This window comes from Myotis yumanensis, unplaced genomic scaffold (genome assembly GCF_028538775.1).
Source record: "Myotis yumanensis isolate MYYU_CA2020_CCGP unplaced genomic scaffold, mMyoYum1.0.hap1 SCAF_16, whole genome shotgun sequence".
In the NCBI taxonomy this organism is placed as follows: Eukaryota; Metazoa; Chordata; class Mammalia; order Chiroptera; family Vespertilionidae; genus Myotis; species Myotis yumanensis.
In genome coordinates this window covers 41,605,265-41,625,246 of record NW_027223767.1, presented here as the reverse complement: position 1 = coordinate 41,625,246, position 19,982 = coordinate 41,605,265, and the positions used below count along the sequence as shown (strand labels likewise).

Below are 19,982 nucleotides of genomic sequence, written 5' to 3'. Positions count from 1 at the left end.
GCTTTCTTCTGCTCTCATCAACAACAAAATTCCCTCTCCCGGCTCAGGAGTCCATCAAAGACTTGGGCCCTCCACTCCCCCGAACCTCAATCTCATCTACTGCCTCTCTTCCCTGTGCTCTGAACTCTTGCCAGGCTGGCCTCCTGCAGATCCTCAGCCTTGACTCACACTGCTCTGCCCCAGGGCCTTTGCATATCTCCTCCTGCTTCCCCAGTACTCCCCACCTGCCCTCTCCAGATTCCATCCTCTTGTTCTTTGATGGCTGCTACACAAACATGATTTCCTCAGGGAAGCCTTCCCCCCTTGCCTCTCCCACCAGACCAGGTTCCTTGTTATACTTAGTCATGGTCCTTCTCCCCGTGGGTGGTTGTACATTCATTTGCATGGCTTTCAGATGAGCTTCTACCTCCTTCATCAGACTGTGCGCAACACAAGGGCAGGTGCCTGGTCTCTCTCTGCCACCATTGTAACTAGCAGAGTGTCTGGTAGGCAGTGGGGGGGGGGGGGGGGGGGTACTTAATAAATATTGGCAGAATGTAGCAAATGAGACGAGTGTGTAAAGTATCTGATGGGACATAAAGTGGGTTCGTCATTGTTGGTCAGGGAAGGCTTCCTGGAGTGGGTGTGATTTGAGCTGGACCCTGATATGGAGAGGCGGCACAGAGGCAAAGCTCACTGGCTGGATGGGCCCCGAGAAACCATATCTTCTGCTCCGGCCTCATTTCTCATTTTTAAAATGGGCAAGGGTTGACAAAATAAGCCAGGGCTCTGGCATTCCACGGCCTTGGCATCCACCAATCCCTCATGTTCTCCTCAGGAGGGTGATCCCCCCTCAAACAGCTGATTTAGGTCTAGCTCAGTCCACCCAATTTCGTGCGCACACCCAGGTGCTCCCAGTCCCGGGTTGTCCTGCATGAATCCCGCGCTTGGCCACCAGGAGGCGCTCTGAGACCAGTCACCGGCCCCGAGTGTTGGCTAAGACCAGCCGGCGGTTAGGTCGCTCCCCGGGCCCGCCCCTTGCGGCCTCCAGACCTCCCTCCCTCCCTCCCTCCGGGTCCGCAACGCACGGGCCCTAGACCTGGAGCAGCCATGCTGGACACGCGAACTTGGCTGTGCCGCGGCCTCCTGCTGCTGCGCGCCAGACCCTGCCTCGCCTCCAGCCGCAGGTACAGGCGGGCGAGTGGGTCGCTACTGCGTGCCCTGTGCCTGCTGGGCCCCAGGTCCAGGCATCCCGGGCGGGCGGGCGGGCGGGCGGGCGGACAGGCGGGCGCTGGTCTTCAGTGCATGCTTGGCCAGCCTCTCACGCCTGACCCCTCCCCCCTCTGCACTACCCAGTTGGCGCCCTGGCCCTGGCCCTGGCAGTAGCGTCCTCCTGCCCTCCAAGCCCCTGCCCTCCAGCTGCAGGGCAGTTCCCCTGGGACTCTGTTGGGACCCCGCCTCCAGGAAGCCTTTCTCGAACCCCAATGCTAGGCCAGGGTTTTTGTCTGACAGCACCCTGGGCTGGCCTGTCACTGCCCTGATTGGTGCAGGGGCCTGTCATTAATTAGGCTACCCTGCAGCACCGCCCTCCAGACTGAGCCCCCTGAAATCAGGGTCAGTTTCTGATTTACCAGGGGTCCTGGCAGACTGATAAGGGACCTGGCCCCACAGAAATGCCACGTGAGTCGATGTGGAGTGGGGGGTGCTCTCTTGATTTTCCTCTCATTGCCCCTAACCTGGTCCAGTCCCAGACTCAACTCTTCTCGCCCTGTCCAGCCACCAGCACTGGGCGGCCTTTCTGCTCGATCCCACGCCAGGCATGCCAGAGATGCCCCCAGAACCATCATCCTGGGGAGGGGGCCTGGCCAGGGGGAGAGAATGGAGCCTGAACAACCATTCTGCCCATTGTGACTTGCCCTGACCTCACAGTCATTATCCTTCCCACCGCCAGGCCGAGAAGTTGGGGGAGACTAACTTGGCAGGGAGCCCCCAATGAGCCACCTTTCTTCAACCCCCCCAAAACATAAGGGGGAGCACAAAGGCCACAGTCTCCCCCGTGGTTCAGAAAGGTGGGTTGGGCTGGGAGCAGGGGGTTCCGGGAGGGGTGCCAGAGGGCAGGGGTGGGGGGAAGTGGGCCTCTGGAGTGGTGGAGGGAGACCCCTGGCCTGACACACCTGCTGGCGCAGGGGTGGCTCCTCCCGGGACAAGGACCGCAGTGTGTCGGTCAGCAGTTCAGTGTCCATGCCGGCCGGAGGGAAGGGCAGCCGCACCAACTGCGCCCAGTCCACGCCCCAGAAGGTCCCCAACCGCCTCATCAGTGAGAAGTCACCGTACCTCCTGCAACATGCCTACAACCCTGTGGACTGGTGAGTACCTCTCCCGATGCCCTTCCTGGGGCGGCCGGACTCAGCTCCTCCTACACCCTGGGCTCGTGAGTGACGCCTCACCCCGCCCGGCCTAGGTACCCTTGGGGTCAGGAGGCTTTCGACAAGGCCAGGAAAGAAAATAAGCCCATTTTCCTTTCAGGTAATGCACCGGCCCCCCTGGGATGGGGGGAGGGGGCGGGCAGAGTGGTGGCGGGCAGGGGCAGGGGACCTCCCGGAAAACCAGAGGTCAGGGTTTCCACAGTCCAGTGGGCCCCCTTGGCTGGCACCCCTCCGACCAGTCCCTGGTCCCCACGGCGGCCCACGGCCCCATTCCAGTGGGGTACTCCACCTGCCACTGGTGCCACATGATGGAGGAGGAGTCCTTCCGGAACGAGGAGATTGGCCGCCTGCTCAACGAGGACTTTGTCAGCATAAAGGTGGATCGGGAGGAGCGGCCAGACGTCGACAAAGTGTATATGACCTTCGTGCAGGTGCGTGGTCTTCCCACGGGAGGGGGGAGGGGGAGAGTGTGCAGGCACGGGGGGCGGGCATTCCCCTCACCCTTGCCCTCTCTCCACCAGGCCACCAGCAGTGGTGGGGGCTGGCCCATGAGTGTGTGGTTGACTCCCAACCTCCAGCCCTTTGTGGGGGGCACCTATTTCCCCCCTGAGGATGGCTTGACCCGCGTTGGCTTCCGGACAGTGTTGCTGAGAATACGGGATCAGGTGGGTGTGAATGGGGATGGTGGGGGGCAGGGGTCAAGGGCGAGGGAACCAGGGACCCCCACCCAAGCTGACCTCCAGGTCTGCTCCTGCCTTGCACAGTGGAAACAGAACAAGAACGCGCTGCTAGAAAACAGCCAGCGTGTCACCACAGCCCTGCTGGCCCGGTCGGAGATCAGCACGGGTGACCGCCAGCTGCCGCCCTCTGCCGCCACCATGAACAGCCGCTGCTTCCAACAGCTGGATGAGGGCTATGATGAGGAGTACGGCGGCTTCGCCGAGGCCCCCAAGTTCCCCACACCAGGTCAGTGCCCCCGCCTGCCCGCCTCACCCCAGCCTGGCCTTCTGATGCCTGTCCTGGCCCATGGCTTGGTCATCATCCTCCCGTTCTCCGTACTCCCATCCTGTCAGTAGCTATCTAATCAAGACCTGACTTATGACCTTAGCAGTGACCCTGACACTGACCTGAATATAGCCCTTCTCTGCTCTGGGTTGATCACTGACCCCCTGACCCCGAGCCTGTCAGAGAGACTGCCTTGTTGTGTGAAGTCCTAACCCCAGCCTGGCCAGAGGCCTGCTGACCAGCCAGATCTGCACCCTCTGTTCCCCCCATTCTCTCGCCCACGTGCTCCTGGTGCCCGCAGTGATCCTGAGCTTCCTGTTCTCCTACTGGCTCAGCCACCGACTCACCCAGGATGGCTCCCGGGCCCAGCAGATGGCCTTGCACACCCTGAAAATGATGGCCAATGGGGGCATCCGAGACCACATAGGGCAGGTGAGGGGGGCTAGATGCTCCCCGGAGGGGGCAGCAGGAGGCAGTGGGATGGGGGCAGAGGCTGGGGTCGGCCTCCAGACCCATGTCCCACCTGTACAGGGCTTTCACCGCTACTCCACGGACCGCCAGTGGCACGTCCCCCACTTTGAGAAGATGCTGTATGATCAGGGGCAGCTTGCAGTTGCCTATTCACAGGCCTTCCAGGTGACCCCTGACCCCAGCCCATCTACCTACTCCTGGCTGCTCCTCCCAGGGTCTTTCTGGTAACTTGCGGCTCCCCCTTGACCCCACTCCCAATCCCCTTCCAGAAGGCCAGTACCCAGGTCCCCTCCCCACTCTCCTGGGAGGATGTTGCCCGCCCCCCTATACTTAGGCTGCCCAGGGACCTCTGTTGACAGCCTCCTTCCTCCCTTCAGATCTCTGGTGATGAGTTCTATTCCGACGTTGCCAAAGGCATCCTGCAGTATGTGGCTCGGAACCTGAGTCACCGGGTGTGTGTCCACTGAGGCAGGCGGGCCTGGCTGCGGGAGGGCTCAGGGCCTCCATTGCAGGGGCCAGCAACTCTCCCCTCCCCACAGTCTGGAGGCTTCTACAGCGCAGAGGATGCAGATTCGCCTCCCGAGCGGGGCATGCCGCCCAAAGAGGGCGCCTTCTATGTGTGGACGATCAAAGAGGTCCAGCAGCTGCTCCCAGAGCCCGTGCTGGGTGCCACGGAGCCGCTGACCTCCGGCCAGCTCCTCATCAAGCACTACGGGCTCACTGAGGCCGGCAACATCAGCCCCAGTCAGGTGAGGACTGAGAGCCTGGGAGGGGCAGGGAGCTGGGCGGGAGGACAGGCTCATGGGCTCTCTCGGACAAGAGCTATTCTCCTCAGGACCCCAAGGGGGAGCTGCAGGGCCAGAACGTGCTGACCGTCCGGTATTCTCTGGAGCTGACCGCTGCCCGCTTTGGCCTGGAGGTGGAGGTTGTCCGGACCTTGCTCAATGCAGGGCTGGAGAAGCTCTTCCAGGCCCGGAAACGTCGGCCGAAGCCGCACCTGGACAGCAAGATGCTGGCCGCCTGGAACGGTGGGGCGGCCGTGTCTGAAGCCTGACCCGTTCATAGAATTACCCTTCACAAGGCCCCTTCCGTGTGTCCGACACCTGCTGTATATTCATTTTTCCCTAATCAGGTTTATTATCTCTGGCCTGAGGCTCAGAGAGTTAAGTAACTCAGCCAGGGTCACAAACAGGGGCTAGGAGCCCAGCCCTGCCTGGTGCTGGAGCCCAAGTCCTACCCCCTCACTGAATGGCTCCAGCGAGGCGTCAGGGCTTGGGGGGGATTAGGGGAGGGGACACACCTGGAGGGCCCCGGCCTGCTTCTCACGACCACTGGTGTCACCTCCCTCTAGGACTGATGGTATCTGGCTACGCTGTGACTGGAGCTGTCCTGGGCATGGAGAGGCTGGTCAACTACGCCACCAATGGTGCCAAGTTCCTGAAGCGACACATGTTTGATGTGGCCAGCAGCCGTCTGATGCGGACCTGCTACGCAGGATCTGGGGGGACCGTGGAGCACAGGTGGGGGTGGGCAAGCAGCTGAGGAAGGCTGTCTCCCTGGGCACCCAAGCTATCTCTGCTCCTATCCTCCCCTCTGGGTAGACTCCAATCCTGGCTCTGCCATCTGCCGGCTGTGAGCTTTTGACCATCCCGGGCCTACTTGCTCATCCGGGAAATGGGCTAATGGTACCCACTGGAGAGGTAGAATTTTTGTGTTAAATGAAAGAATGCACAGAAAAGGGCCACTTCTGTGAAAGCCTCTCTCCCCTCCTCCTGCCTGTCTTCTCAGCAACCCGCCCTGCTGGGGCTTCTTGGAGGACTACGCCTTCGTGGTGCGGGGCCTGCTGGACCTGTACGAGGCCTCGCAGGAGAGTGCGTGGCTCGAGTGGGCTCTGAGGCTGCAGGATACGCAAGACAGGCTCTTCTGGGACTCTCGTGGTGGTGGCTACTTCTGCAGTGAGGCTGAGCTGGGGGCTGGCTTGCCCCTGCGACTGAAGGATGGTCAGTGAGGGGTTGCAGAGCTGGCCTGGTTTCCTGGACCCAACGGGGGCTTGGCTTACCCTGCAGGCGGCGTAAGCTGGGTGGGTGGTGAAGAGCCAGCGGGGGCAGGGGCCAGGCCCTCCTGGGTACACATCTCCATCACTTACTCACCAAGTGACTTTGGGCTGGTCTCATTCTATTTCAGCCTCATTTTCTTAATATGCACAGTGGAGTGAACACTGGTGCTAGCTTACAGGGTTGACGTAAAGATGAACTGTTCTGTGAATGTGCTTAGCACAGTAACTGGCATGCCTGGATTCATATATCGGACAAGGCTGACTTGTTTCCTCCTCTCATGAAGCTTACAGTGTAGTAGGGGAGACAACTAATAAATAGTAATACTTAATGCAAAAATGCACATACAGATGCATAGTTAAAATTGTGAGTGCCATGAGGAAGTATAAGGCCTTCATTCTGCATCCTGTCCCCTAACTTTCCTCAATAGCACTTACCATCACCTAACATATCTGGTCTGTTAATGGTCCCCCCTGCTCCTCACCTGGTTTTGAAAGCAGGACTTTGCCACTGCTGCATTCCCAGGGTCTAGCATAGGCCTGGCACATAGTAGGTGCTCAACAAACATTAGTTTGATGAATAAAAGGCACTGAGAGAGAACAACAGTGGAGCAGAACTCAGCTGGAGGGAGGTCAGACTAAACCAGTGACAAGTTCATTTAAGTAAGAGTCAGAGGACAAGATGGGGCCCTGTGGTCATGGAGGAGTTGGGGGGGGGGGGGGATGGGAGGGGATTTCAGGCAGAGGGAACAGCCTCTGAGAGGCCTGGAAAGGGCAGCTTGTGCCATGGAGGATGGAGGCAGAGATGAGCTTGTGAGAGAGAGTGCCCAGGTGAGGAGGGGGGCTGGCTCCCTGCACGTCTTGTAGGCATGGCAGGGAGTCCAAGGCTCTGAAGGGTTTTAAGTGGACTGTGACCTGCTCTGATTAGATCTAAGAATGTCACTCTGACTGATGGTGGAGAAACGATGGGGCCAGGGGAAGCAGGGAGATAGGTTAGGAGGCTGTTTGTTAATGGCATTCAGTTCAGGCAAGCGCTGGCAAAGGCCTGGACCAGGGAGAAGTGTGAGAGGGGACAAGTAGAGGATTTGGGTCTCTTCTGGCTGCAGAGCCAGCCGTCTCGTGGAGAAATTAGAAGTGGGAGGTGAGAGAAAGGGAGGGACCAAGAGAATGCCACCCTGGCTGGCAGCTGGGTGGTTGAATGGAGGTGTCATCAGTGGGATGGGGGAACCAACAGTTCATCTAGGGCAGGGGAGTTGACCATGCATGTGGGAGAGCAAAAGCTCCATCACTGCTGTGCTGGCATTGCACTCAGACCTGGGCCAGGGGTGGACAGGGACTCCTCTCCTTCCCATCCCTCTAGCCAGCCTGGCCACAGTCCGGGGTCAGGGTCCCAGAGCCCAGGGACCCTCCCTTAGGGCTCTGCCCCCATGCACCCTGCAGACCAGGATGGTGCCGAGCCCAGCGCCAACTCCGTGTCAGCCCACAACCTGCTTCGGCTGCACGGCTTCACGGGCCACAAGGACTGGATGGACAAATGTGCGTGCCTGCTGACCGCCTTCTCTGAGCGCATGCGCCGTGTCCCCGTGGCATTGCCCGAGATGGTTCGAGCCCTTTCGGCCCACCAGCAGACCCTCAAGCAGGTGGGGTGCCGAGGACACTTGGGCTGGGAGCCTGGGTGGGAGGGAAGCTAGTGCCACAGTGGGAGATGGGGACAGGGGACCGTCCCCCAGAGCTCAGGCCCATGAGTGTGTGGCCATCTAGGAGTGTCTGTGCGCAGGGGTCTCGGCGGGAGCAGCTGTAAGGGTCGCTCTGTGCAGGTGGAGGGGTCTGTGAGTGTGCATCTGAGACAGGCCTCTGGCACAGGCAGGTGCTCTGTGAGTGCCTGTGACTGGGGTGCTCAGAGCCGGGGACAGGAGGCAGGGGCCCTGTGGGTGGTGGGTCCCTGGGGCAGATGAAGTGTTTCTCTGTATGTCTCCGTGTACCGTGTAGTTGGGTCTGCTGGTGTGTGTGCAGGTATATGCCGTACGTTTGCATGTTTGCCTGTATATTTCTCCCTGTGTGTGTGTGTGTGTGTGTGTGTCTGTTGCTTGTATATGTGGTACCTGCCTCTATGTGGACATATGTGATGACTCTGTCTCTCTGTGTATGGGTCTCTGTGTGTTTGTACCATGTGAGTGTGTGTGTACATGTGCAGGTGTCTGCCCATGTGTGCGTCTCCCCATGTTCGTATCACTACCACTATGCATGACACCTTACGTATTTGCATGCACATGCATGTGTGTGTGTTGGGGGGGGTGAGTTTGTGTCCTTACTTGCCCATCAGTGAATCTGAGGTGGCCTCCTGGTGGCTGGTCTGGGGAATGCTGAGCAGAGTCCCATTCTTAAGGATATAGGGGGTGAAGGGACGATGGGGAAGCGCTGGTAGGTCTGGGTCCAGCCCCCCTGCACCTGACACTGGAGGGTGCCCGGTGAGGGGGCTGGGGCCCTATGGTTGATGGGTCCCTGAGTTCCCTTCCTGTTGTGCCCAGATCGTCATCTGTGGAGACCCCCAGGCCAAGGACACCAAGGCTCTGGTGCAGTGTGTCCACTCCATCTACATCCCTAACAAGGTGTGCGGCTGTGAGCCTGGCCCCGCCCTCTCCTCCTCGGCTCCCCAGCATCTCCTCCGCTGCAGGCCCGGGGAGAGGAAACCCCCCAGTGGGCCCTGCCAGTGTCCCAGCAGCCCCAGGTGACCCCTCTCTCCTGCCGCCACCCAGGTGCTGATTCTGGCCGATGGGGACCCCTCGAGCTTCCTGTCCCGCCAGCTGCCCTTTCTGGGTACCCTGCGGCGGCTAGAGGACCGGGCCACCGCCTACGTGTGTGAGAATCAAGCCTGCTCCATGCCTATCACCGAGCCCAGTGAACTGCGAAAATTGCTGCATCACTGACTGCCGGGCCCCCCTGGGCTGGGACTGGAGCAGGAGGCGGAGCTCCCCAACCCACCAGAGAATGGGCCCTGCAGGGCCCCCGCAGAGCCTGCGGCCAGCCCTGGGCACCCTGTCACCAGGTGACCTGGCCATCCACACTGACCCCATGGGCACCCACTCACCTTGAAATAAACCTAACAGTGTCCCGCGGTGACCTCGGGGCCTTGTCCTTGCTCGTGAGAGAGGGGCCTCAGACTCCAGCCCAGGCCTAGCAGCCCAGGCCCCCTCCTTCTGGGAGCCCCTAACGGACCTCTCTGCCTTCTCAAATTCCTCCTTCACCTTCAGAGGTCACCTTGCCCCTGGCCATCGTCACTGTGGTCTGGATAAAATTGAGGTCAGGGGACCAGTAATGACCAGTGACCACCGAGGGTAGAGTGGGGTGGAGTGTGGACTTGCCCAGGAGGGGAAAGGCCAATTCTTGCCCTCAGGTGGGGTTGAGCAAGGAGCCTGCCCCCGCTTCCCATCATCCCCTCCTGTTTTAAGCTGGGGAAAGGGTAGGAAGATGCTTTCTACTAACTTTTATTTTCCATGAAATGACAACATTTGCATACACTCCAGTACATTGTGGGAGCTGCTGTTAGCAGGACCAAGGATGTTTCTTTTGGGGTGTCCATGCAGCCCTCAGCCTCAGCAGGATGGAGCCAAGCCTTCCTGCAGGACGTCCTGTTGTCCATCCCCCTGTTTTCACACATCCAGGCCGGGGACAGAGTTCCTCTCACTTGGAACGCCTATTGAGTTGGAAGTCCTTCTCCGAATCAGAGTCCTTCCTGCTGCAGGGAAAGCTGTGCCTTTCCAGGACCTCCTGTCCCCTCAATGTTGGAAGATCCTCACAAGTCTCCTTCTTGGCACCCACCCCTTCACAGGCCCAGGAACCCCATCGAGCTCCCACCATGTGGAGGGCACTAGGAATTGCGCTTTGGGAAGGGCAGGTGTCGGGTGAAGGGGCTGACAGGTGGGGAGGCGGGGACAGAGCTGTCCCCCGACCCTGACCTTCAGGAGTCTGCTGAGCCTTGTCGCCTCAGAGCCAACAGCACAGATAGCTGGGAGGAGCTGCTGGACACCAGACCCGAGTGTGGCCACGGCTTGTGGGGATGCCAGCCGTGGGAGGAGTGGGGCGTGAAGGAGCTGGAGACCGGACTGAGTCACTCCAAGGTCTGCTGAGGACCCTGGCCACCCCCTGGGCACGGTCACACACAGTCACACATGGTCACTGGGAAACAGGGTTTATCTGGGCAGCTGGGCCCTCTGTGCAAGCCACCGGCCCATCTGGAGGGGATTAGGGCTCCGGCCAACAAGGTCAGCTGTCCCCTTTCCGGCCGGAGCCTGCCCAGCCTTGCCAGGAAATCCGAGGGCTGGGCAAAGAGAGCCTGGTCTGGGGGCAGCGAGGAAGGAGGTGGAGCACTGAGGAGCACAGGTGGCCTTTTTGGCACCCCCAGCCTCGGCTTTGGAAAGGTCTAGGCCAGCGGTTCTCAACCTGTGGGTTGTGCGACCCCTTTGGCGGTCAAACGACCCTTTCACAGGGGTCGCCTAAGACCATCCTGCATATCAGATATTTACATGACGATTCATAACAGTAGCAACGTTACAGTTAGGAAGTAGCAATGAAAATAATTTTATGGTTGGGGGTCACATGAGGAACTGTATTTAAAGGGCCAGAAGGTTGAGAACCACTGGTCTAGGCAGTTTGCAAAGTCCTCTTGTCTCTGTCATCCCATTGGCCCTCATGAATGAGGTGGCAAGGTGAGTATACTTTCGGCCTCCGGATAAAGATATTCAAGGCCCAGAGAGGCTAAGAGATTGGCCCGAGGTGGCTCAACACGTCGGGTTCTTGCTGGGGCCTTCAGGATCCAATGAAGACCACTCAGACCCAGCTGCGAGGGAGGGGGTCTCCTGTCCCTCCTTCCAGTCTCCCTTCTGCTCTTGTGTGTCTGCTTTCCCTTCCTCTGGCACCAGGCAGGCACCCGGATTCTGTAAGTGGGTTCAGAGGAAGGCGTTGGGGCCTTAAAGGGCTAGTTCTCTGGGAGTGCTTGCATTTTCTAAAGAGGGCAAGTCTTGCTCGGATCTGGGACTTTACGTCTGCATCGCCTCTTCCTCACGCTGGTCCCTCTTGCTCTGCTCCTTGCTCTGCGGGCGGGACTGTCCTGGAGGAGCTGTGGGCCAGGACCACTGGAGACAGGGCCTCGTGGTTTGGGCAGTCGCTTAAGTTAATTTCATCTCTCCGAGCCTCGAGCCTCGGTTTCTTTACTTTAAAAATGGGACAACCACCACCCAACTCCCAAGGCTGCGGGGTGACTGACTGGGACAATGTATCATTGCTGAGCAGAGAGCATCACAGATGGGGAGATTATTTCGGTTCCTGAGGAAGCCGGCCAGGCCAGGCGTGAGAGAGGCGGAAAGGGGTGAGGGCTGGAGGGGCCGCTGGCGGAGCAGTGCACGTATGGGGGTGCTCCCTCAAACTCAGAAGAAAGCTTAGGTAACACTTAAGCCTAACTTCTTTATTGGGAAACTGAAGCCCCGCCCCCCCCCCCCCCCAAAATGGAATTTCTTGTCCCTCTCATTCCCTCTCCCTGCATGAGATCCACTCATTCATCTAACATAATAGATACTAAGTACCTATTTAGCTGCCAAACATTAGATTAGGCCCTGGTGAGTCAAATGGACATAGTGCTGCCCTCAGGGAACGCAGAGCCTAGAGGGAGAGAGAATCATTTCATTACTACAAACATAACCGTGTAATCCCAGCCTGGACAAAGTGCCGCGGGGTTCCAGAGTCCTGTCCAGCTCCGCTGTGTCCTCTGCACCTTGGCACTCAGGCACTGCACAGCGGCTGAGAGAAGGCCACCCTCAGGAGGCGATGTCAGAGATGAGGCTGGATCGTGGGAGTGAAAGATGGTTTCAAGGTTTCCTTTGCCTCTTCTGTGGGTTCTGCCTCTCCTCTCCCCTCCCTCCCTCCGGCTAACAGTGAGCATCCCTGAAGGGGGATGTCAGAGCACCCTGGTGCCATGAACAGAGACCAGGATGCCTTAGGTGGCAGGTCACCCCAGGCCCCCAGCCCAGGGAAGTAAATGTGGGTCTCCGTTTGTTCCGACGGTGCCCCTGTCTACCCCTCTTTCTGCTCTGCCTATGTCCTAGAACAGAGTTCAGCCCAGAGACAGGGGGTGGCCTGGATGGTGGATGAAGGTGTTGAGCTTGCTGACCACCAGGAAACACGACCACGCCGCTCTGGCCTCATTGTCCCCTTGGCAGAGAGGGGATGGTTAGAGTCGCTACCTTCCCTAGGCCTCTTGACCCAGTCGGCCGGCGCAAAGGGCAGGCAGACCTGGCAGACTGCGCACCGGCGGGAGGGAAGAAGGTGTCAGACACGTGGAGCCAACCATAAATAGGCCCCTCTCCCAGAAGACCGCTGAGAGTTCAAGACTCCGGCTCAGCACAGGCAGAATGAGAGCAGAGACTCCCGCCAGGAGAGAGAGAGGCACTTAAGGGATCTGCTCATTAGCATGAAATGCAAATGAGCCCGGCCTCATTTGCACAACTCGGTGCGGGGATTCGGAGAAAGGGCAAACGGGGAGGCGACGGCGCAGCAGCCGCTTGGCCTTCCCCACCGCACTCGGCGCAACCCGCCCGGGACGGAGCCGAAACACCCGCCCCACGCGGCGGGAGGCGCGCGGGGGCTGCGCGAGTGGCGCAGCCTTGAGGGAGCACGGAACGCCGGGGAGTGGGGGCGGGGGAGGCGGGAGCGGGAGGTCATCTGGCCCATTCCTCTGCCTCTCCGCGGTGGTGTACGCATCCCGGAGGCTTGGGAGACTCTGACCTGCTCTGTTCCTCCGGGTCTACCTTTAGCACAAGTGGGGAAGCGCTTCCTGACCGCTAATCCTCGGTGCTCTCCCCGCCCCACCTCGCCCTGCACCCAGCACCCAGCGCCCAGCACTCCCGCGGCGCTCTGCTCACGGTACCCACAGACTTTTGAGTTGGCGGCGAGCAGGCTAGGGCTGCCTGAGCTCGGGCAGGTGAATCAGGAAGGTGAGGCCAGGTGGGGGCTGGGGGCTGCACGTGAGTGGACCCGCTCCTGGTCGGTTGGAGATGTGCCAGGAGAGCAGCCCCACGAAGCTCCTGTCCTGCGTGCTGTCTCCCCATAAACCATATTGGAACTTGAGAGGGAGAAACTGAGGCACGGAGTGGCGGGTTGGTGAAACTTTGCAGGCTAAGAGTCAGCAAAGCCCAGCTCTGGGCTTCCACACTTGAGCCTCCCCCCACCCCAGGTCCCTTCGCAGGAGCCTATCTCTGCTTCGCAGCTGCTTTGGGGGACAGGCTCTGGGTCCGGCGTGACCTGCCGGGGGCCACGTGTTCCAGTGCAAAGCTCCCGCGTGGAATGCACACCCTCCGCAGGATCCCTGGGGGCAGAGGCAATGAAGCTCAGGAGTGTCAATGCGAGGTCAGGGTCGGCGGGTGAAGGTGAGGAGGTCAGGGTCAAAGTAGCAGGAGTGGACTGGGACTAGATCAAGTCCAAGAGGGTGGGAGAGGCCACGTCCAGATTTTGCCCACCCCAGCCTTTCCTTGGATCTGCCGGTTTTCCCCAGACGGGCTCCCTCCAGCCTGAAGCCCTGCGCCCGGGGCAACCTGTTCCGCTCTTCTCCTCCCGCAGTCCCGCTCGGGCTCTCCTCCAGGGTGGGCGATTAATCTGGGGGATCCCTAGATTTCTCCCTGGGATCCAGGTCGCGCCCCACACCCGGGTCGCCTGCCTCCCTCGTTCTCCAGGCCTGCCCAGAGCTGAGCCCCGCCCTCCGGCTACCGTCCAATTAAAGGGTCTTGGACAAAGAAGGCGGTGGGGGCGGGCGGCGCGATCCCAGGACCCCGCGCCGAATACTCTGATTTCCCGGGGCTTCCTCCAGGGGAGTCCCCGAGACCCCAGCGGCCAATAGGAAAGTGGGTTCGGTCTAGGTAGCCGTCTAATTGGCTCCGGCCTTCGGGAACGGACCCGGGGCCGAGAGGAGGAGAGAGGGGCGGTCCTGGGCTTTGGGGTGGGAACCGGATTCCAGCTGTGGTTCTCTCCCGGGGCGCCCCGCCCGCACTGCCACGGCGGCCGGCCAATGGGCACGCGGCTCGGGGTCCACGGCGCTCGGCGATTGGCTGCGAGGCTGGCTGGGGAGAGGCGGGGCCGAGGCTTGAAGTTGGAGTGAGGGATCCAGCTGCGGTGTGCGCCGCGCTCCTCGCCGCCGCTTTCGCTCGCTCGCTCCGCGTCTCGGCCGGAGGAGGCGGCTGTGGCGCCGGCGAAAGCTACGGCAGCGGCAGCCACCGCGGCGGTGGCGGCGGCGGCGGCATCTCCGCCTCCACCCCCGCCCGGGACTGCCCCCCACGGTCTCCCCGCCTCTCGCGGACCGCGAGCCCGCCGCGGGGTGGAGGAAGAAGCCGGCCCCCACCTCCTCCAAACCCACCCCCAAAGAGATCCCTCCTCCCCTCCCCCCCGCCGTCTCTGGCGCGGAGCCGGGACGATGCTGACCCCTTAGATCCTGCTCCAGCCGCGGCGCGGGAAGAGGGGGCGCCCCTCTCCGGACCCCCCCGCCCGCCGGCCCCCTTCTCGCTTCCTCTATCGGGGCCGCTTCGCCGAAGGTAGAGCCAAATCGGGCGACTGGAGCCTAGGCGCGAAGCGAAGAAGCCGGAACAAAGTGAGGGGGAGCCGGCCGGCTGGCCCGGGGGGCGGCCCTCGGGGCCCTGGGGTAGCGGAACTCGCGCCGGGCGGGGCTTCCCAGCGACCCGGCGCCCCGCGGGCAGCATGCCCCTGCGGGCAGGGGGAGCTGGGCTGAACTGGCCCTCCCGGGGGCTCAGCCTGCGCCCTAGAGCCCCCCAGATGCGCCCCCTCCGGGGCCCCCCGGTTGCGTGAGGACACCTCCTCTGAGGGGCGCCGCTCGCCCCTCTCGAGACCGCCCGGGGCCCCGGTTGGCCAGAGGATGGACGAGGAGGAGGATGGAGCGGGCGCCGAGGAGTCAGGACAGCCCCGAAGCTTCCTGCGGCTCAACGACCTGTCGGGGGCCGGGGGCCGGCCGGGGCCGGGGTCGGCGGAGAAGGACCCGGGCAGCGCGGACTCCGAGGCGGAGGGGCTGCCGTACCCCGCGCTGGCCCCGGTGGTCTTCTTCTACTTGAGCCAGGACAGCCGTCCGCGGAGCTGGTGCCTCCGCACGGTCTGTAACCCATATCCTCCGGCCGCGACGGCCAGGCTGGGGGGTCCGCAGGGGGGCGGGCCGCGCCGCTGGAGGGGACCCCGAGCCAGGTGAGTCGGAAGAGCGAGCCTGGACGGTGGTCAGGTGAAAGGGGGGCTGCTGAGCAGGGGAGGGGGCGTCAGAGGGGAGCGGAGGCGCGAGCAGGCTGGGCAGATGCCCTGGCGAGCCCCACCTCGGCACACACACCTCAGACCTCCCTGGGGGGCTGGGATTCGGGCCAGGGAAAGAGAGGAGACGTGCCCCGTGGGCTTGCAGCTGGATGCTCTCCAGATGTGGGCAGGGGAGGGTCGTCACCCTCCAGATGTGGGAATCTTCGGGAGCCTGGGAGCTGCACTCCGCCCGCCGCCGCCGCCGGTTAGCGAGCTGGGTTCGGTTTCCGAGTTTGGGGGGTGGGGAGGGGAGGAAGCTGCGGGGACGGGGGAGGGGGGACCGCAATCTCCTGGGTTTCCCCTCTGACCCCCGCTCCAAAGTTTGCCGTGCATTCTAGGGTCTGACCCCCCCAACCCCCCACCCGCAACCTGGTCGTTGAGGCTGAGGTTTTTACTGACCCAGAGGGAAATGGGGGGGGGGGCGGGGACCAGGTCCTAACCCCCCCACCCCCACCCCGCGGGTTGGAGGCACAACAAGGAGATTCCGGCGGCGGCTGATGTCAGGGGCGCAGAATGAGAACAAGATGTGGTGGAGGGGAAGCTGTCTGCCCCCGGAGCCAGAGCAGAAACCCTTCCCTGGAGCCCTGGCCCCAGGGCCGCCCCGCTCCACAGTCCTCATTCAGTGCGGGGCGCTTCAGGCTGCTCGGGTTGGGAGTTTTGTGCTAGATTTTTTCTTGTGGAGGGAAAGACCGTGGCAAGAGCTTGGGCGAGCGGGGGATGGGCCGAAGCGGTTTAAGTTATCCGTTCGCTTTCGCCAATAGAGTGCTCCCGCTGGATCGCAGAGCGGGCATGGGAGACCACAGCCCTCCAAGAAAGTGCTGGGGTGCGGGTGGAGGACTGAGACCCGAGGCTAGCTCACTGGGAGACGGGGGCCACCACCCCAGCGTCTGCTCCTGGGATGGGTTTGTGGAATGCAAGCCCCGCATTCCAGGGGGACAGATTGGGCACTGCCCCCTACTGTCCTCTGCCCAGTCTGGGTGGTATGGGAGACCCCGGCCTTCCTCACCCCCACGGCCTCTCTTCCTGAGCCCCTGGCACAAAGTGCCGCTGGACTAATGCCGGCTCCGGGCTCCCGGCTCCCGGGTGGGTCCCACCACTGCCGGAAGGAGAGGGGAGAGTGCGCTGCCAGCCCAGATTTTGACAGCTTCCCCCTGCTCCTTCCTCCCCGCCCAGGGGCTCTTGGGGAGCCAGGGCGGGAGACTGCGGGTCTCCCCGGAACCCCTGAGAGCCCAGCCAGGACTCTGCTTTGGGGAAGTCTGGGGTGGGAGGTGGAGGGGAGGTTTGGTGCCGCCCTCACTCTGCAGCTCTGCTGCCTCTAGTGCGCAAAGCAGGGATGTGAGCTCGGGTCTCCCCCAACCCCCATCCTGTACACCCCGGGGGGGTTTAGGAAGCGCCCCTCATCACACCCTCTTCCCTTCCCGGCCTCTGCTACCTTTCTCTCTGAGCCGCAGGAAGGGAGAGGTGGGGGCCGCAGGGGGCCGTGAACCTGCTGAGTCGGCGCATCTTGGGCTCTTGACTCTCCCCCGCCCCCACCCCCTGGCCCCAGGCCCCTTTCTCTGCGCAGAGATGGAGATGTCCCTGAGAAGGATGGGCTCTGGGCGTCCGTCCTCTCCACCCTTAACTACCCACACTCTTCATGAACGAGAGGAAGCACCGGCCCAGCCCCTCCCTCTCAGGGGTCCAGGGGAGGCAGATCTTTCCCCTTTCTCTCCCCCTCCACAAAAACCAAACCTCTTGGCCAGCATCTCCCCACCTGCCCTATCTCCAGGTGCTAGTGGATGGGGGCGGGGGGCAGATTCCTTCCTTGAGGGGTTCGGGAGGGGGCAAGTGGGGAGGACTGGGATGAGGAGAGAGGTAGGAGCCCAGTGCTTGTCTTGGGGCGGGGGAGCAAGCTTTCCTCTGGGGTGGTGTGAGTCCAGGGGGTGCGGCACGGCATCACTAGGTCTGGACAAGCCTCTTGGGCTAGGTTGGCTGAGGGTGGGTCGAGGACAATTTCTTGGCCAGTGGGCTGCCCAAGTGAGCCCAGGTGCCAAGAGAAACCTGTGTTGTTACTACCAGAGGCGCTTGGACCGAGGCTGGGCCTCAGCGGTTCCCTTTCTGTCTCTTGGCTTTCTGTGGAGCTTCCCTTGGCTCCACAAGGTTTCTCTCTGCACCTCTGAACCCGAGGGGCCCGAAGACACCTTCCCCAAGTCACCGAAGCTAGCGAGACTCTTGTGGGCATTCTTCTCGGTCCCCTGCTCTCTCGGCCTCTTTGAGAGACCAGGTTTCCTAGAGAGGAGACCTAGACCCGGGTAGAGGGTGTGTGTGTGTGTTGGGGAGGTAGGGGGGCAGCAGAAGGAAGAGAGGCTGGGAAGTTCGTGTTTTGGTTTTGGGGAGGCCAGGGGTGCTCCCAGACAGTCGATGCAGAGTCAGAAAGGCCCCCTCCTCCCAGGTTACAGGGGAGTGTGGTGGACTTTCCAGTATGTGTTTCTTCAAGTGTGAGGGAGTGCGCTTCCCCTCCCGGGAAGGAGATCCTGAGCGTTCCCTCTCCGGCTGTTGTGTCACATCTGGAAGTTTGTGTAGGAGTTTCTCCAAGCTCGGAGCCCAGCACAGCTTTTTCTCATTTGGAAATCACAGGCTGGCATTTGGGATGCTGAGAAGGGGGAGGGGGGCCCGGGGGGGAGAGGGGAGCCTGCCAGGAGTGGGGGGAGGAGGAGGGGGAGGCCTGGACGGGCAGGAGCCCTAATGGCTTCCAGAAGTGAGTGTGAGTGTGTGACTGCGTCACTGTGTGTGTCTGCGTGTGTGCGTCTGGAGGGGAGGGGGCACCCGGAATTTCTGGAGCTTTCCTTGCCCCTGTCCCAGTGCCCCAGGTCTGCCTGCGTCTCCTACCTGGGGAGAAGTCTCCATTTTGGTCCTGAGAGGAAATGGGAGAGGGGGTTCTTTCTGTCTCTTCGCTGATGCCGTCCTCCCATGTGCAAACCCAAGGTTCTCCAGGGGGGTTCTGGGGAGAAGGGCTGGGGTTAAAGAATTGAATAGGACAAGGTGGGGGGTAGCGGGGGTGGGGGGGCAGAGCCTCTTTTTGTCCCCGGGCACACCTTCCTTCTGGGTCACACACCCACTCGGCTCCACAGAACGGTTGGGGGACTCCCCATCACCCATCGTGCCAGTTGGAGCCATTCCTGGGATTACCCCCAACACGCTGCCCCCCTTACCCATCGCCTGCTCTCACCCCACCCTGCCTGCCTCAGCCAGGATGGCGACAGACACAACTGCTCACACACACACTCACACACACACACACACACACACTCACAGACATTTGAATCGGATTTCTGGCCTATTTCCTCTCCAAAGATTCCAGCAGGCCGGCTCTCTGGTGTCTCTGCCTCGCGTCTCTGTCTCTGGGTGGGGCCGGCTGCCTTTCTTCAGGCTTCAGTTTTCAGTTCAGCTGGAAGCCTCTCTCCCCACACACCCACATGCTGGAGCCGGTGGCGGGGAGACCACTGGGAAGCAGGCGTGTGGGAGGGGGGGCTCGGCGGGGGAATCCCCCTGTCTGCCTTCCTAGCAGGAGGCTTGCTGCTGAGCCCCTTCATCCCACCCCAACCTGGGGAACGCTGAATCCCACAGATACCCGCCTCTCCATGGAGAGGCTGAGAACAGCACCCCACCTTCCGACTAACTACTAGGAGGCCAGGATTCCTGGGTCCAGGCCGGCTCCTCAATGCTCCTCCGTTTCAGATTTCCAGGTTCCTAGTGGGGAACGGGCAGGTGGACGGCCTGCTCCCCTTCTCAGTCATGCCCTGTTCAGAACACCCCCCCGCCGCCCCGGGCCTCTGGAGGTGTCCCAGCCCTCCTCCCTCCTCTCCCACCTCCCTCTCCCTTACAGCTGCCAGGTTAGGCAAGGGCTCTAGATAAAGCCCCACAGAGAGGACTGAGTTATGCAGATAACATGCTCTAGTTCTCTCTCCTGGAGGGAGAAGAGGAGGAGCCATGGAAGTGGGGTACCTCGCCCTGGCATTTCCTTTTTCTCTGCTTTTGATGGTGGGTTGTGAGGAAAAGAAAGATCCTCCCCTCTCCTACCCACTTCTCCCTTTGGGATCCACTCCAGCCCGGACAGTCACCATAGCAACAGTAGACATGTGACTGCACAGGTCTCTCATAGTCACTATAGCAACCAGTGTCCCCCGTTCTCTTGGTTGCTATGGAGCTTTGTCACATGGTTTCCCCCCAAGTTGATAACCTGTGGGTCTCCCTGCTTCTCCTTCCCTGCTTGAGGACTAGACAGCAGCCTAGGTAAGGGGAGTTCATGTGTGAGGGGTCCTTTTAATTACCATGGCAACAAATCCACACCACCTGGTGACACATCCTCCTGTTGTTATGGCAACAGAGGAACATCACACAGTGACATACGGCTATATTCCCAAGGAAACAAGCTCTTCTTTGAGAAAGGTGAAAGACCCCCCCCCCCCCGCCAGCCCTATTAATTATTCCTTAATTCAGATTGCCCCACATTTTTCTGTGCCTGGTGTCTTCCCTGTCCATTTATGTTTGTCTGTAGGGAGAGGAGAGAAGGAGAGAGAGAGAGCAGGATGTACCTGGGAATAAGCTGAATTGCTAAGGGGGCCCTTGAGAAGGGGCTTCTGTGGTTAAGAGCTGGAGATGGGATTGTTTGGAGGCAGACTCTGGCTACAAGAGCCCCCAGTGTGAGCATGGATGAAGCAGGGGCAGGAGGGACGGCT

At 61.2% G+C, this 19,982-nt stretch overlaps 2 protein-coding genes across 19 annotated transcripts in view; both read left to right on the top strand.

Annotated features, from left to right (window-relative positions):
- Positions 1-1,081: 1,081 nt before the first annotated feature.
- Positions 1,082-9,045, top strand: SPATA20 (spermatogenesis associated 20). Of its 3 annotated transcripts, none has more exons than XM_070395618.1 (17): positions 1,098-1,166; positions 1,931-2,048; positions 2,166-2,345; positions 2,441-2,505; positions 2,682-2,836; positions 2,927-3,070; positions 3,170-3,371; positions 3,712-3,842; positions 3,942-4,046; positions 4,259-4,333; positions 4,421-4,630; positions 4,717-4,909; positions 5,233-5,401; positions 5,670-5,881; positions 7,375-7,574; positions 8,463-8,543; positions 8,691-9,045. In XM_070395618.1, the coding sequence occupies exons 2-17, from the start codon at positions 1,972-1,974 to the stop codon at positions 8,859-8,861; spliced, it is 2,370 nt and encodes a 789-aa protein (XP_070251719.1). In that variant the 5' UTR covers positions 1,098-1,166; positions 1,931-1,971; the 3' UTR covers positions 8,862-9,045. The 3 variants fall into 3 exon arrangements, with proteins under 3 accessions (XP_070251721.1, XP_070251719.1, XP_070251720.1); XM_070395619.1 differs by lacking the exon at positions 1,098-1,166 and adding an exon at positions 1,640-1,659; XM_070395620.1 differs by lacking the exon at positions 1,931-2,048 and having other exon boundaries at positions 1,082-1,166.
- A 5,103-nt stretch (positions 9,046-14,148) lies between these two features.
- The window catches only part of CACNA1G (calcium voltage-gated channel subunit alpha1 G), a 63,271-nt gene continuing 57,437 nt past the window's right edge, over positions 14,149-19,982 (top strand). For all 16 annotated transcript variants that reach the window (XM_070395273.1, XM_070395288.1, XM_070395286.1 and 13 more), the window contains exon 1: positions 14,149-15,087. In XM_070395273.1, the coding sequence (XP_070251374.1) occupies positions 14,846-15,087 (242 nt within the window). In that variant the 5' untranslated portion in view covers positions 14,149-14,845. The remainder of the gene's footprint in view (positions 15,088-19,982) is intronic.